Here is a 14,784-nt window from a genome sequence, read left to right on the forward strand (position 1 = left end):
CGCATAGACCTCGTCTCCGTGGTTTTTCCTCCATCGAACCGCGCGTCTCCCCAAGCCTTGAGCCGCCCGCTGCCGCCCCGGTCAGGCCGTGGCGTAGGCCCGATCCCCGGCAGCGACTCGCCTGCAGTGACCCGCCTGCAGTGCCGCAGCGGAGGCCAACAATTAAATACTTATAAACTTAACAAAAATTTATAAAAACTTATACTCTCAAAACTTCAAAATATTGTGGAAAAAATTTAAAGATCTAAATAATTATAAATTATCCCATGTTTATGGACTTGAAGACAATGTTTTTAAGATGGCAACATTTCACATATCAATCTACAGATTCAACTAAATCCCTATCAGAATCCTAGTTGGCTTCTTTTTAGAAATTGACAAGCTGATTCTAAAATTAATATGAAATTGCGACAGACCCAGAATAGCCAAAACAATCTAATAAAGAACAAAGTAGATGAGACTCACTTCCCAATTTCAGACTTGGAGGCAAAAATAATCAAAACAGTATGGTACTGGCACAGTGACAGACATGTAGCGCAATGCAATAAAATTGAGAATCCAGAAATAAACCCACATATCAATGGTCAACTGATTTTCAACAAGGTGTCAAGACCATCCAATGGGGAAGGAATAATCTTTTCAACAAACAGTGCTGGGATAACTGGTTAGCCACATGCAAAAGAATGAAGTTGGACCCTGACCTCACAACATACACAAAAGTCAACTCAAAAGGGGTCAAAGACCTAAATGTTAGAGCTAAAACTATAAAATTCTTAGAAAAAAACATAGACATGAATCTTTATGACCTTGGAATTGGCAAAGGATTCGTAGATATAACCCCGAAGTATAAGCAATACAAGCAAGCACATATAAATTGGATTTCATCAGAATTAAAACATTTATGCTTCAAAGAATACCAAGAAATGAAGAGACAATCCCAAGAATGGGAGAAAATATGTGCAAATCATATAGCCCTCTAATGAGAGAGTTGTATACAGACTATATAAAGAGCTCTTGCAACTCAATAATAAAAAGACAAGCCAATTTAAAACTGGGGAAAAGATCTGAACACATATTTCTCTTAGGAAAACATATAAATGGTCAATAAGCATAGTATAGTGCTGGACATCATCAGTTATCAATGTGAATCAAAATGTGAATCAGAACCACAATAACATACCACTTCACAATCATTAGGATGGCTAGAATTAGAAAGATAATAGCAAGCATTGAAAAGGATCCAGAGAAACTAGAACCCTCATATGCTGCTGTGGGGAATGTAAAACGGTGCAGCTACTTCGGAAAACAGTCTGGCATTTCTCTAATGATTACACATAGAGTTCTCATATAACTCAGAATTCCACTCCTCAGTATATAAATGGAAAATGAAAACATGTCCACATAAAACTTGTATACAAATGTTTATAGCAAAATCATTTGTAATAGCTGAAAGATAGAAACAAGCAAAATGTCCATCAACTAATGAATGGATTAACAATATGTGGTATATTCGTATAATGTAATATTACTTGGCAATAAAAAGGAATGAAATAATGATACATGCCACAACAAGAATGAACCTTAAGAGGACTATACTAAGAAGACAGTCATAGAAGACCACATAGTCTATGATTCCATTTAAATGAAATGTCCTGAATAAGCAAATCTATATAGACAAAAAAGTAGATTAGTGGTTATTTTGGGTTTGAGAGATAAGGAGTAATAGCTAAAGAGTATGGGTTTTCTTTTTGAGATGACGAAATGTTCTAATATTGACTGGTGACAGTAGCATGTATCTGTGATATATTAAAAACAGTAAATGGGTGTATTGTATGTGAATTATATCTCAATAAAGATGTTTTAAAAAATGAGTTTAAGAGTATCAAAGTAGCACCTGTGCCTGTGTCCTTTTCAGGTCCAAACTCACCTTTGCCATCACATAAATGGCACACATTAACAGTTGGTCCAAATGTCTGTCCATCATAAGTTCAGGACACTGAATTATGGAGAATTCAAAGCAGGTCCAGATTTTTTTCCTCAATTCATCTGAAATATCTAGTTTAGCACACAGATCCCGAAGGCGGACACCTGCTAAATGGTAAACCTGGTTGATAAACAAAAACATTTCAAATTTTATTTACCTAACACTTATATTCCCCCAAGCCCAAGCTCTGGTCAGCATACATGAAAAATTACCTTTCTAAAGAAAAGTGATAAAGAGCTGGTCTTCCTGGATCTGCTATCGCTGTTGATTAAAGGCTGGCCTTGTTTCTGCTGTTGTCCACCTGGGGAAATCTGTTGAATGGCCACCTGACCTGAAACCTGCAAGGTTGTTCCTGTCACTTGTTGAGAGCTTAGACTTCCAGCCAGGGCCTGTGCACTGAGGGGCTGGATTGAGCCAGTTACAGCTTGGGCTTGCCCCCCAACATTGACTTGGACTGGGAAGAATGTTATCCCTCCATTTTCATTGGCAATACCTACAAATTGTTACAGAGGAAAAAAGCACAAAGAAAATGATGATAATACAAGATTCTCCCAAGCAGAAGTTTCTGATCTCTATCCTCCCAATCCCCATCATACCACTATGCTGTCCCATTTCGTCACTCCAGTCAAAACTCAGGTAACTTTACAATAAATGCCACAGAGAAAGAACTCTTCCATCCTTACCTTGGACAGGAATGGTCACTGTTTGTCCATTGTTGGCTGTTACAGTGGCCGTTGCCATGGTGACCAGAGTCTGTCCAGGAACTGGTGTGACAGAAACAGCCTCTCCAGATACATTCTGCACTGGGACAGCATTGACTAGGGGCTGTGGGGGAATGCGTCCAGGTGTCCCTCCATCAGAGGGGCTATCATTCTCGACAAATAATCGCCTTCTAGTAGTGCTGGCTGTTGGGGAGCTGTACCTATCATATAATGTGGTTGGAGATGTTATACCTACGGTCAAAACAAGAAATCAAACAAGCTCTTTAACTCCAGGAGACAGATTTGACTTTCATCTTTTTTTTTTTTCACTTTTTTAAATGTTTTTATTAAAGTTAATAGATCACATAGAACATTACATTAAAAAAAACATAAGAGGTTCCCTTATAACCCACATCCCCCCATCATTTTTATAAATTGTATTTTTTTGAAGATACATACATCACAGAAAAGGTTACATTTCAAAAAACATAAGAGGTTCCTGTATATCATCTAAGCTTTTAAAAGTAAAATCAAGTAGAATGTTTGAAATACTTCATAATTTTAAAAACAAAAAATACAGGAGTCACATCTTAGCAACATTAAACTACTGGATACTACTAAGTATAAAACTTCTTTAAAAAAGGAACTTTTCTCTATTTGTCCCATAGTGCTCCCTTCTCTACCTCATCCTTCACTAAATCAAATTAGACTTTGACCTCCACTGCCATAGGGCCTTGATTGAGGGGTTATTTAAAGAATTATTCTATTTTCTTGTATTTCTGACCATATTCAATTTCTGCCTAACACTCATGGAAGATGTGACTTCACTCTAGAGCCACTACTTACTAAAGGGACTTAATGGTAATATGGTATCTGGGAACATTTCCCAGTTTTGCGAATTTTCATTTGTACCTTATTCCACATATAGAAAATTAGTAAAACTCAATAGTGCTCTTCAGCAAGAATGGACATACATGGTTTGGATTCAATTAAGATTAGTCTATTTTTAAGTATTTATAGTAGTGTCTCAAGATTTTGAGATGTAAAGATTACTTTCCTTCTTACATGTCCTTTTGTGAAAACTGGGAATCAGTGGGTTTTTTAAATTAAAAAATATATGTTGGGAGGTCCTAAAAAGTACTGACACATGGTGGCTTATTTCAATTTCTTAATGACACAAAAGCAAGATCTGTAGCTGAAGCAGAATTGCACTCAGAAAGAATACCTGTTAATATAGTAAAACATCTCAGGAAAAGGGAGACATGATAAGTACAAAGATAATGAAGTTTAAAGTCAGGGACTGATCAGTAGATCTGAGAAGGAACAACTCTACAAAAATAGAACTGAAAAAGTTGTCAGATCTATGGGTTGGAGTAGTAAGAAGCAGAAAAACAAGTCAATATGATTCCTCTTTCAAAAATGGGAAAGTTTTCATTAGATCATCCATATTTACTTAGTATGCAATGACTTCGAGTGACTCCTGATTTTAAAAATTATCCTTATCCCATAGCCCAATGCTTATTAATTTCATTTAAAAAAACTTAATCAGATGGATAATAGCATTGTGGTACTATTAAAACAAAAAATCCTTCCATTTGGAGATACATACTGAAATACTGAACTCCTTCAAACACCAAAACAAAACAGAAATGTGAAGGAACAGATGCAACAAAACCGGCAAAATTTGAGAAAGAGATGTAGCTCAAGCAGTTGGGCTCCTTTTTACCAGATAGGAGGTCCGGGGTTCAATGCCCAGGGCCTCCTGGTGAAGGCAAGCTGGCCCATGCGCCAAGCTGGCCCATGCGGGAGTGCTGCCCTGCACAGGAATGCCGCCCTGCGCAGGAGTGCTGGCTGCTGAGGAGAGCTGACACAGCAAGATGACACAACAAGAGACACAGAGGAGAAACAATAAGAAGACATAGCAGAGCAGGGAGCTGAGGTGGTGCAAGAGAATGATTGCCTCTCTTCCACTCTAGAAGATTCCGGGATTGGTTCCTGGAGTCTCCTAATGAGGATACAAGCAGACACAGAAAGAACACACAGTGAATGGACACAAAAGAGCAGACAATGGGGGTGAATGGGGGAGAGAAATAAATAAAATAAAGCTTAAAAAAAAAACTGGCAAAATTTAATAACTGTTGAAGCCAAAGTGATGATTAACTGAGGTCCTTTGTGTATGACTGACATTTTCATTAATAAAAATCTTCAAAAAGAAAAAACTAAACTAGAAATAAACATATCCTTCCTACGGCAATGAAGGATTCAGAACTCTCTGGATTTACATAATTGCTCTTTAAAAAGTTATTATAGGGAAGGAGACGTGGCCCAATGGATAGGGCATCTGCCTACCACATGGGAGGTCCACAGTTCAAACCCCGGGCCTCCTTGACCTGTGTGGATCTGGTCCAGGTGCAGTGCTGATGAGCACAGGGAGTGCCGTGCCACGCAGAGTTGTCCCCCGCGTAGGGGAGCCCCACGCACAAGGAATGCGCCCCGTAAGGAGAGCCACCCAGCACAAAAGAAAGTGCAGCCTGCCCAAGAATGGGGTCACACACACAGAGAGCTGACACAACAAGATGATGCAACAAAAAGAAACACAGATTTCTGGTGCCATTGATAAGAATAGAAGCGGTCACAGAAGAACACACAGCAAATGGACACAGAGAGCAGACAACTGGGGGAGGGGAAGGGGAGAGAAATAAAAACAAAACAAAAAAGTTATTATAGGGAAGTGGATATGGCTTAAGCAACTGAGCACCTGCCTACCACATAGGAGGTCCCTGGTTCAGTTCCCAGTGCCTTCTAAAGAAGACAGAGAGCTGGCGCAAAGGGCAAGCGTGGCAAGTTGATGCAACAAGATGACACAACAAGAGACATAAGAAGAAAAACAAGAGACACACAAAGCAGGGAGCAGAGGTTCCTGGTGCCTCCTAAAGAAAACAAGTAAGACAACAAACAATGCAATGGGCAGGCACAGCGAGCTGACTCAACAAGAGGGACAGGAAGAAAAACATGAGAGACACAACAAGCAGGGAACAGAAGCGGCTCAAGCTATTAGGCTCCTCCCTTCCATTTCAGAGGTCCTGGGTTCAGTTCCCAGTGCCTCTTAAAGAAACAAGGAAGACAGACACAGTAAGTGCAAACAATGAGGGGGTGGAGAGAAATAAATAATAAAATAAATCTTATTAAAAAAGTTATTATATCTCAAGTATGTTATCTAAAACCTTATACTTGGCAGATCTTCTAAGAAGCTGCCTAAAATGTAAAGCAGATGTATAGCAAACCTTCTCTTTTCTGTATTTCTTGGCCCTGCACTGGTATCATATTAACCAAGGAAGCACAGCTCAACTTGCAAGAGTCAAAGCTAAAAATTCTTAAAGTCTGAAATTAGAATACAGGTTGTTACTAGGGTGAGGGGTTGGGGTTGGGGAGTTAATGTTTAATGAATAGCGAGTTTCTATTTGGGGTGATGGAAAAGTTTTGATAATGGATGGTGGTGATAGTAGCATAACATCAGGACTGTATTTAATACCTCTGAATTGTATATTTGAAAGTGGCTAAAATGATTAATTTTACATTGTATATATGTTACCAGAACAGAATTGTACAACACAAAGAGTGATCCTAATGTAAACTGTGGACGATAGCTAGTAATTATTATAATAATGTTTCATGAATTGTAAGAAAGGTACCACACTAATACAAAATGTTAATAACAGGGAAAACTATGCTGGAGTGAGGGATGTACACAGAAACTGTACTTTCTACACGATTTTTCTGTAAAGATACAACTACTCTAAAAAAAAAAGTCAAAGTTGAAAGTGTTCAGATGACAGAGCCCTTTCACCTCACTGGCTATTCTGGGCCTAACTGGACTATACAATTCTATCTTTAGAAAGTTTTGCTGTTTCTTATCATTTTAAAAGTTATACATATTTGTCTTTAAAAATGTACAGAAATTACCTGTAATTCTATCACTCATTAATGATCACTAACAATTTGATTTTTCCATTTCAGCCCTTTTATATGCTTAGAGATAAACATACACATAAAAATTGAGATCAAATAAAATATCTAGTATTATACCTTTAAAAAAATTGTTATATTATGCATTTTCCTGCGTTCTTAAATATTCCTCAAAGGCATTACTTTTAAAAGGTCCATGTGGTACTATAATGCACAGAATATTTTCCTTTAAAAATACCCTATTAACTTCACTCACACATTTAGATGAAATTTAAATCCCCAGATATTGAGCCCCCAAATATTCCCCCTACTATTTCAAACGTACTTCTTCCAAGTCCTCCAGTATCAGCACGAACTTCACTGACCCTTCTGGGAGTCAAAGGCGAGCCAGCAATACAAATTTCATCTGCTCTTTCCAAGTTCTGAGGTGGCATAACCTATAAAAAATTGTTCACACAGAATGTTAATACTCAAGAAAGCATTTTAACTAGAAATATACTAAGAATCTGAACCTCAGGCAGTCACCTAAATAAAATCAGCTGACGTCTCTACTGCCATGTTAGAGTTAAAAATTTTTCTGGCCATCTTAAAAAACTCAAAAGCTGATAAATTGATAGTAAATATGAATCAACCTTCATCACTGATTTGGAGAGTATCAACTACTCTAAGGTAACAGAAATTTGGTCAGGAAATCAAAGCATAACACTGAATTCTTACCCTGTCACTGAAATGCTGAGACAACCACAAATTATTTCTATGGCTCTTGCTCCCTTTTCGCTACAGGGGTGATTGAATCATATTAAACCCAAATGCTACCTTTTTTGTCCCAGCTCCCATCCACCAAAGGAAGACACTAAGCTTTACTGCTCTCTATGAAAGGGGATTAGGAATAGACTAGACATTGATGTACTTTTCTTATAGAAAAATATTAAGATATTTTCACAAACCTCTTCACATGTAGGCACTCTGTTTTCATTATCCCTAATTCTGTCCCAAAGTGGGGACTCTGGTTTCCATGCCAAATGGTCTAAGATCTGTTCTTCAATCTGATTAAGGTGTTTTACCACCTCTCTACAAAGGCCATCTTCTGCTCTAATGAATACTTCTATCACCTGAAAAAAAGAAAAATGCCCTAGTTTAATAATTATTAAACTACATGCATAAATTATATATAATCTTTGGTATAGTAACATTTCAAAAATATCTGAATATATAATATACAAAAATATGTCTTGTATATTGAAAAACATTATTTTAAAAAATTCTTATTAAAAAAACTACAAAACTAAATATTCAATCCATAAACTATAAAAATTAGTTTTGACTGCTATAAGAGAGTTAAGATATATACTATGCCAACATTGAGAAGGAAACAACTACCAAATCAATGCTATAATTCAGTGCCTCTATAAAAGATGTGAAAGAAAAATTTTATTTTTTTCTGAAAGATATTTTCAATGTTATCTTTCAAAAAATACAAAAGAAGTTTCCTCTACAAAATAAGCTAGTGATGTGCTCGTTATCTTTTTTTTTAACAAGAGTCTTCTTAGCTCATAAAATCACAGTATTCTAAAGCCTTTCAAATAAAGGGAGGAATCAAAACAAGTTTTTACACACAACAGGTCTTCCATACTATATCACAAAGAATTGATCTTGCACTTAAAACTGTCCTTTTTTCTGTGCTCTCCAAATAGACTAGAGATTATTAAATGCATAATTAAAAATACAAGAACTTTACTTATATGTTTAAATGAATTAAATGATTAATATTTAAAGTCTGTCTTATCTATAATTTTCCCATCAGCATGAGATTTTTTAAAATACCTTATAAAAATGATAAAGTGGCACATCAAATATTTCAGTAATAAATGGAAAATTTCCTGGAGGCTTATAAGAAAAAGTGATGACCTCAAGGCAGCAGGCTAAGAGCGACCTGTGAAATGCATCTTGTTCCAGAATGCCCTATAAAACAAAGTTATTAACATTTAGAAACATTAGCCTACTCTATAAAAACATTTCATACCCAGTTGAGTTAAATAGAAATACCAAAGGAAGTCACATTTTCTGAGTTAGTGGAAAGTACGTGCTTACATTTTCTTACAAAACTTTTCCTAACTATATAAATAAGCTGACTTTTTGAAAAGGAGAAAAAATGTATATATATGAAAGGAATTTATGAGAACCTTCAAAAATCTTACATACAGAGAAATACAGCAAATAAAGAAGATTAAATCCCTAGCCAAAAACAATGAACAAGCAACAAAACTTGATGCTTTAGAAGAATGTTACAAAACAATATGTACATGCCCGGCCAACCAGGGTGTAGAAATCACCTTAGAGCACACTTGCCCACCCAGTGGCCAAGGGTGGCCTGGAAACTCTGTCCACCCCACCAAAGGAATCCTTAGAGGCCCATCTTTCTGATCACTTTGGAGTTTGGAGCAGGGGCTTGTGGGAAGCCTACACCTGGCCTCCTTCTGATCTTCGGTTTACTTTTTTGCCCTTGGAAAAGGCTTTCTCTTTAACTAAAAATAACCAAAAATGCTTAAAAAACAAACAAAAAACAGTCTGAACAATAAGAGACTACTGCCAAAAAAATAGCTAGAAGGAAAATAAGCAGCAGGAGACTGGCTAAGTGACCATGATTATTTTAGGGTGGCATAATTGTGGATGACTTTTATTTTCTTCTTTTTGTATATTAACTTTCTGAAATTTTATATAAACATTATTTTTGAATTTAAAAGTTACTTAGATGAATAAGGTATCTGCTTATTATTCACCCCTTAACTGTAGATATTTTATATTCCTTCCGAAAGCATGTTTCACAATCTTAAAAATTTAAGTCAAAACCCAACCTTTTAAATTCACACAGCCAAGACATCTATATATAAAAAAAGAGATATAAATATAAGGGACAAGAGTAAATTTTGGCTGATTTTGTAATTTTGTTTAAAATGCTAATTAAAATTTATTCTTATCGATGACATTAAAAGTAAATACCCTTCATGGTCAGGAAGGGTGACTACTCAGAATTTATACTTTTTTTTTTTTTTTAATTAATTAGCCATAACTTTTTTTTTTCCCCTAAAGATTTATTTTTTATTTCTCTCCCCTTCCCTCCCCCACCCCAGTTGTCTGTTCTCTGTGTCCATCTGCTGCATTTTTGTCCGCTTCTGTTGTTAGCTGCACGGGAATCTATGTCTCTTTTTGTTGCGTCATCCTGTTGTGTCAACTCTCCATGTGTGCGGTGCCATTCCTGGGCAGGCTACACTTTCTCTCGCGCTGGGCGGCTCTCCTTACGGGGCGCACTCCTTGCCCATGCGGCTCCCCTACGTGGGGACACCCCTGCGTGGCAGGGCACTCCTTGCGCACATCAGCACTGCGCATGGGCCAGCTGCACACGGGTCAAGGAGGCCCGGGGTTTGAACCGCGGACCTCCCATGTGGTAGACGGATGCCCTAACCACTGGGCCAAGTCCGCTGCCTATACTTTTTTAAGATGTTTTTTACTATTTGGGACCCCTTTCCCTTAGAAATAAATTGGTAACTGACTTCTCTATTTCTGTAAAGTAGGCTATTGGAATTTTTTTGGTATTGCATTGAGTCTATAAATTTGGGTAGTACTGACAGCTTCACAATGTTTAATCTTCCAATCCTTGAACACGGAATGTAATTCCATTTGTTTAGGTCTTCTTTGATTTCTTTTAGCAGTGTTTTGTGGTTTTCTGAATACAGATCCTTGTGACAGTTTGGTATTGTTTATGAACTCCAAAAGTAGATATTGGATTATGTTTGTAAACTGGTCTGTTCCTCTAGGCATATCAGATTGTATTAGACTCAGAGGTTCCACTTTTACTTTATTAAATCAAGATTAGGGCTTTTATTTGACAATGTCATTATGGCAACTCCGTTTGAGCCCCAACCTATAGCTAGCCTACAACTGTGGGCTATATAAACGGATGCTCAATCAAAGAAAGGGAGGTAGTTATACAGGAGAAGAACAGAGAGGAATAGAGACAGCTCCTTAGATATGGTAGAGGCCTTGGGAAGAGAGATGTCTACAGCTGACCTTGTGAAGAGACCAGAGCAGCTGAGCCTGGAAAGAAATGAGCCCCAGGGATAGAGTTGAGCCTTATGCCAGGACACAGTTGAGATCAGGAGAAGATGGGCCCACAGAGCCTAAAGAGGAGAGGAAGACTGAACCCGCACAGATACCAGCAGCCTTGTGTCAAGACACGGCAACAGACTGGGTGAGAAAGTACCTCTTATGGCACCTTGACTTGGACTCTTTAGGGCCCTGTGACTGTAAACTTCTACGCCAAATAAATACCCTTTATAAAAGTCAACAGAATTCTGGTACTTTGCATCAGTACCCCTTCTGGCTGACTAATACAATCCTTTACATTTCTGCTTAAATTGATTCCTAGATATTTGAGTCTTTTTGTTACTATTGTAAATGGAATTTTCTTGATTTCCTCCTCAGCTTGCTCATTACTATTGTATAGAAACGTTACTGATTTTTGTGTGCCACTTTGTTGAACGCATTCATTAACTCAAGTAGCTGATGTAAATATTTCAGGATTTTCTAAATATAGGATCATATCCTCCGTCTATAGTAAGAGTTTTTTGAGTAATGAAAATGCTCTAATAATGACTGAAGAGATGAAAGCAAAACTTGGTGATTGTACACTTTAGATAAATTGCATGGTTTATGAACAAAAAAATTAGAGGGTGGGTTGGCGGCAAAATACACCAAATGTAAGCTAACTATAGTTAGTAGTAATACTTTGCCGATGCTCTTTCATAATTTGTTACAAATGTTTCACAACAATGCAAGGTGTTTGTGGTGAGGTCATATATGGGAGCCCTGTATGATGTTATGAATGCTTGTTCTGTAAGTTCGTAACTTTCACAATACACTTTATGTATGTTCATGTATGAATGATATACTTCAGTAAGTTATTTTTAAAAATGAAAAAAGCAAATACCATTTGTTTCAAAATCAATTTACATTTCTTGACTACAAAATACAATACGGAATGGTAGAAAATTTATGTTAAAGTCCCATCTCTTCAATAATCAATTTATTCTTCCTATAATTAAAGTTAAGCCTAAATGTTTTATCCATGACTGAAGTTTTCCTACTGACAGAATTTGTAAGTTAATGGCCTGTTATACTGAGAAACACTAAATGGGGCATTTCTGGGGATTGAATCATGTCCCCCACAAAAAGCAAATTGAGGTCCTAACCCTCGGAACTGTGGGTGTATTTACAATTTACCCAATTGTAAATAGGATTTGACGATGTTATTAGCTAAGGTGTGCCTACAATGAATGAGGGTGGGCTTTAATCCAATATGGGTGAAGACTTTATAAGCTAAAAAAAAAACAAACTGAACACAGAGAGAAGTTACAGAGAGCAGTCAGATACTGGAAGTAATGGAACTGGAAAGAGAAAGAAGATGCCACCATGTCGCATTATCATGTGACAGAAAAGCAAAGGAGCCCTGAAGATTGCTGGCCAGCCACAAGATACTAACCCAGGGAGAAAGCAAGCTTTCTAGCTTCTGAAGCCATGAGCTAATAAATTCCCATTGTTTAAGCCAACCCATTGTGCGGTATTTGTTTTAGCATCCAGGAAACTAAAACAGGGAAAGAGGGTGAGAGGGCTCTGAACTTTCCTTAGGTGCCAACCTTATTCCCTCAAAGCTATTACATCTTCATTAATGGCTTTTTTCTCCCAGTAGGTAAGGCAGGAAAGAAACTACATTTAATTGTGATAATCAATACATTCTCTTGTTTTACTCACAGATAAATCTATGTCTCCCAATCTTTTCTGTTCCTGTTCAATAACAGATTCCAATACTTTATAGTAAAGCATCTCTGCAAAACGAAAATGTTTGCTGGAAATTTCTGCAGAAATATTGAAAACACAAAAATCATATGCAAATAAAGTAAGTACTGTGAATCCATCCTTCTTCTTCACCCTGCCCTTCCCCTCAAAAAAGCCAAAACAAGAAAACCAACCCAACATGTCTAATACATGCATTGGCTAGCTGCCTACAGTTGCTGTTTCAACCATCCCTAGGATTCCTTACTTTTCCTCATGGTAACATTCATTTTTCTAAAACTGTGATATTATAGTTCTTTATTTTCCTATAAGGAACTGTAATATCATTCTCTTAAGATTCACAACATTATTGAACAAAGTAGCTCAATACTAGAAAGTATGAAATTGGTATCTATTCCACAAATACATGGTTCCAATTCATGATATCAAACAACTCCTATGCCTGTCCTTGTTCTTAGTATGTTGAAGAAGCACTAGAGTTCTATTTAATTTCCATACTACAAACGAAAACCAAATAATATGAAGAAAAAAAATAAGTACCAGAAGTCTGACAAATTAAGGTATCAGTCTAAGGTATCTTTCTTAATGAGAAGGGCCCCCAAGATCCCTTGGTTGATAGAAAAATTAGACACCATATTCTAGCCTTCAGTCTAAAGACATAAACCTTTTCCTCATATTTCTGACTCAGTTACCAAGAAAGGACTCCATGTAGTTCACTTCTGAAGATGAAGCAGTATAGACAGTATTATCCTACCTTTAGCACAATTACTGAAATCCTCATCTGGCTGGGAATGCTGAGAATATATTTCATACATTTCTCGCAATCTGTTAGCAATAGACTGGGTTGGATCTCTGGAACATGACCTAAAAAGATAATAAGAAATTGTCAAATTTAAAGGTCTTCCTAAGTTACAAAGGGATAATCTATTTACAACTCTGAGATTTCGCTAATATGTAAATATAAGGTAGAGTGAACAGAAACTACACACTTCACAGGTTAATTCAAGAGATACAATACTTTCTTCTCAAAGGTAGTGCTATTATCATTTTGAGTGGAAAACTCAGCAGTCTTGGTCCTTGCCCATTTGATCTCTGTGACTCGCCCTCACTGACCCTACACATATTCCGAAACCAAATTTCCCTCAAATATTTCCCTGGACAGACTTGTGGGAAAATGGCATTGAAGTAGGTAGGCAGAGTCCCTCACAAAAAAGAAGAGAGAAAAGGCAAAAACCTATCCAAGGGAGCTGCTTTGGAGATACATAGAACCGAAAAGTGTTACACATCATCTAGGAGAGAACTATACAGAAAAAGAAGCCAAAGGAAAACCATGAGTTATTCCAGAACATATACCCCACCCTCAAGGCAAATACTCTTGGTAAAGTCCCTGACTTACTGCAACCAGTGGAGTCAGATGGAGCATTCCCCAAGAAGAAGAGGGTGTGGCAGAGGGTGAAGCATGGTTTCTTTTCATTGAGTTTGGCCAGCTGAGTTCCTTCTGAATCTTAGAGGGTCACCGATAGGAAACTGAGGCAGCAGCAGGGAAAGGGAAGGGGGGATCTGAACAGGCAAGCTATCACACCCAGCCGACCTGGGAGAAAAAGGAACTAAGGTAGAGAGGGGGCAGAGACAGGCACCTAAACAGCCAGGCTTGGCTAACTGTTAGATGCCTAACCCGCTGGAGGGAAAGAGGACAGACAAAGCCAGATAAGTTTTCTGAAGCCTGCTTAAGGCATGGAGCTGGTCTAGCTCAGTAGAGGAATCCTGCCTTGCATAAAGAAGGTTCTGGTTCAATTCCTAGGTCTCCTTAGAGAAGTGATCCAGAGAGTGATCCACCAGGTTATCAGGTACCCAGCTGGTACCTTATGATGGACAACATATAGACATTTTTTTTTCTTGTTTTAGGTTTTCTTGGATCTGTTATTTTTTTATTTATTTTTCTTTCATTAGTCACTAAAACTCAGTACATCACCTGTGGAGGGCATGCTGAAGGGTGACTGATTAATGAGCATGGACAGTCTGAGAAGCTCTTTAGGGGCTTAAGAGGAAAGGCTGTTTTTCTGTTTTTTTTGTTGTTGTTGTTTTTTTGATATTTTGTTGTTTGTTGTCTTTCCCCTTTCTTTGTTTCCTTTCTTTTTCTTTTCTTTATTTACTATATCTACTTTATCTCTTTTCTTCCCTTCATTTTTCTATCTTCTGTTTCCTGGGGTTTTTTTGTTTTTTTGCTTTCATTCTCTTCCCTTGCCCCCCCCCCAGGTTGCCTGCTCTCTGTGTCCATTTGCT

The 14,784-nt window shown here is 37.5% G+C and overlaps 1 protein-coding gene across 10 annotated transcripts in view; it reads right to left on the reverse strand.

The window, feature by feature from the left end:
- The window catches only part of RBL2 (RB transcriptional corepressor like 2), a 105,582-nt gene that overhangs the window by 56,247 nt on the left and 34,551 nt on the right, over window positions 1–14,784 (reverse strand). For 9 of the 10 annotated variants that reach the window (XR_009181559.2, XR_011646302.1, XR_011646303.1 and 6 more), the window contains 8 exons: window positions 13,256–13,365; window positions 12,460–12,563; window positions 8,476–8,613; window positions 7,599–7,763; window positions 6,977–7,088; window positions 2,668–2,937; window positions 2,197–2,477; window positions 1,928–2,104 (listed from right to left, as the gene is read on the reverse strand). Coding sequence is in view for 5 of the 10 variants with exons in the window: in XM_058280011.2 (XP_058135994.1) it covers window positions 1,928–2,104; window positions 2,197–2,477; window positions 2,668–2,937; window positions 6,977–7,088; window positions 7,599–7,763; window positions 8,476–8,613; window positions 12,460–12,563; window positions 13,256–13,365 (1,357 nt within the window). In the remaining 5 variants the exon portion in view is untranslated. Of the gene's footprint in view, window positions 1–170; window positions 2,105–2,196; window positions 2,478–2,667; window positions 2,938–6,976; window positions 7,089–7,598; window positions 7,764–8,475; window positions 8,614–12,459; window positions 12,564–13,255; window positions 13,366–14,784 lie in introns of all 10 variants that reach the window. The other variant, XR_011646304.1, reaches the window with a different exon arrangement.

This window comes from Dasypus novemcinctus, chromosome 18 (assembly GCF_030445035.2).
Source record: "Dasypus novemcinctus isolate mDasNov1 chromosome 18, mDasNov1.1.hap2, whole genome shotgun sequence".
Taxonomy (NCBI): domain Eukaryota; kingdom Metazoa; phylum Chordata; class Mammalia; order Cingulata; family Dasypodidae; genus Dasypus; species Dasypus novemcinctus.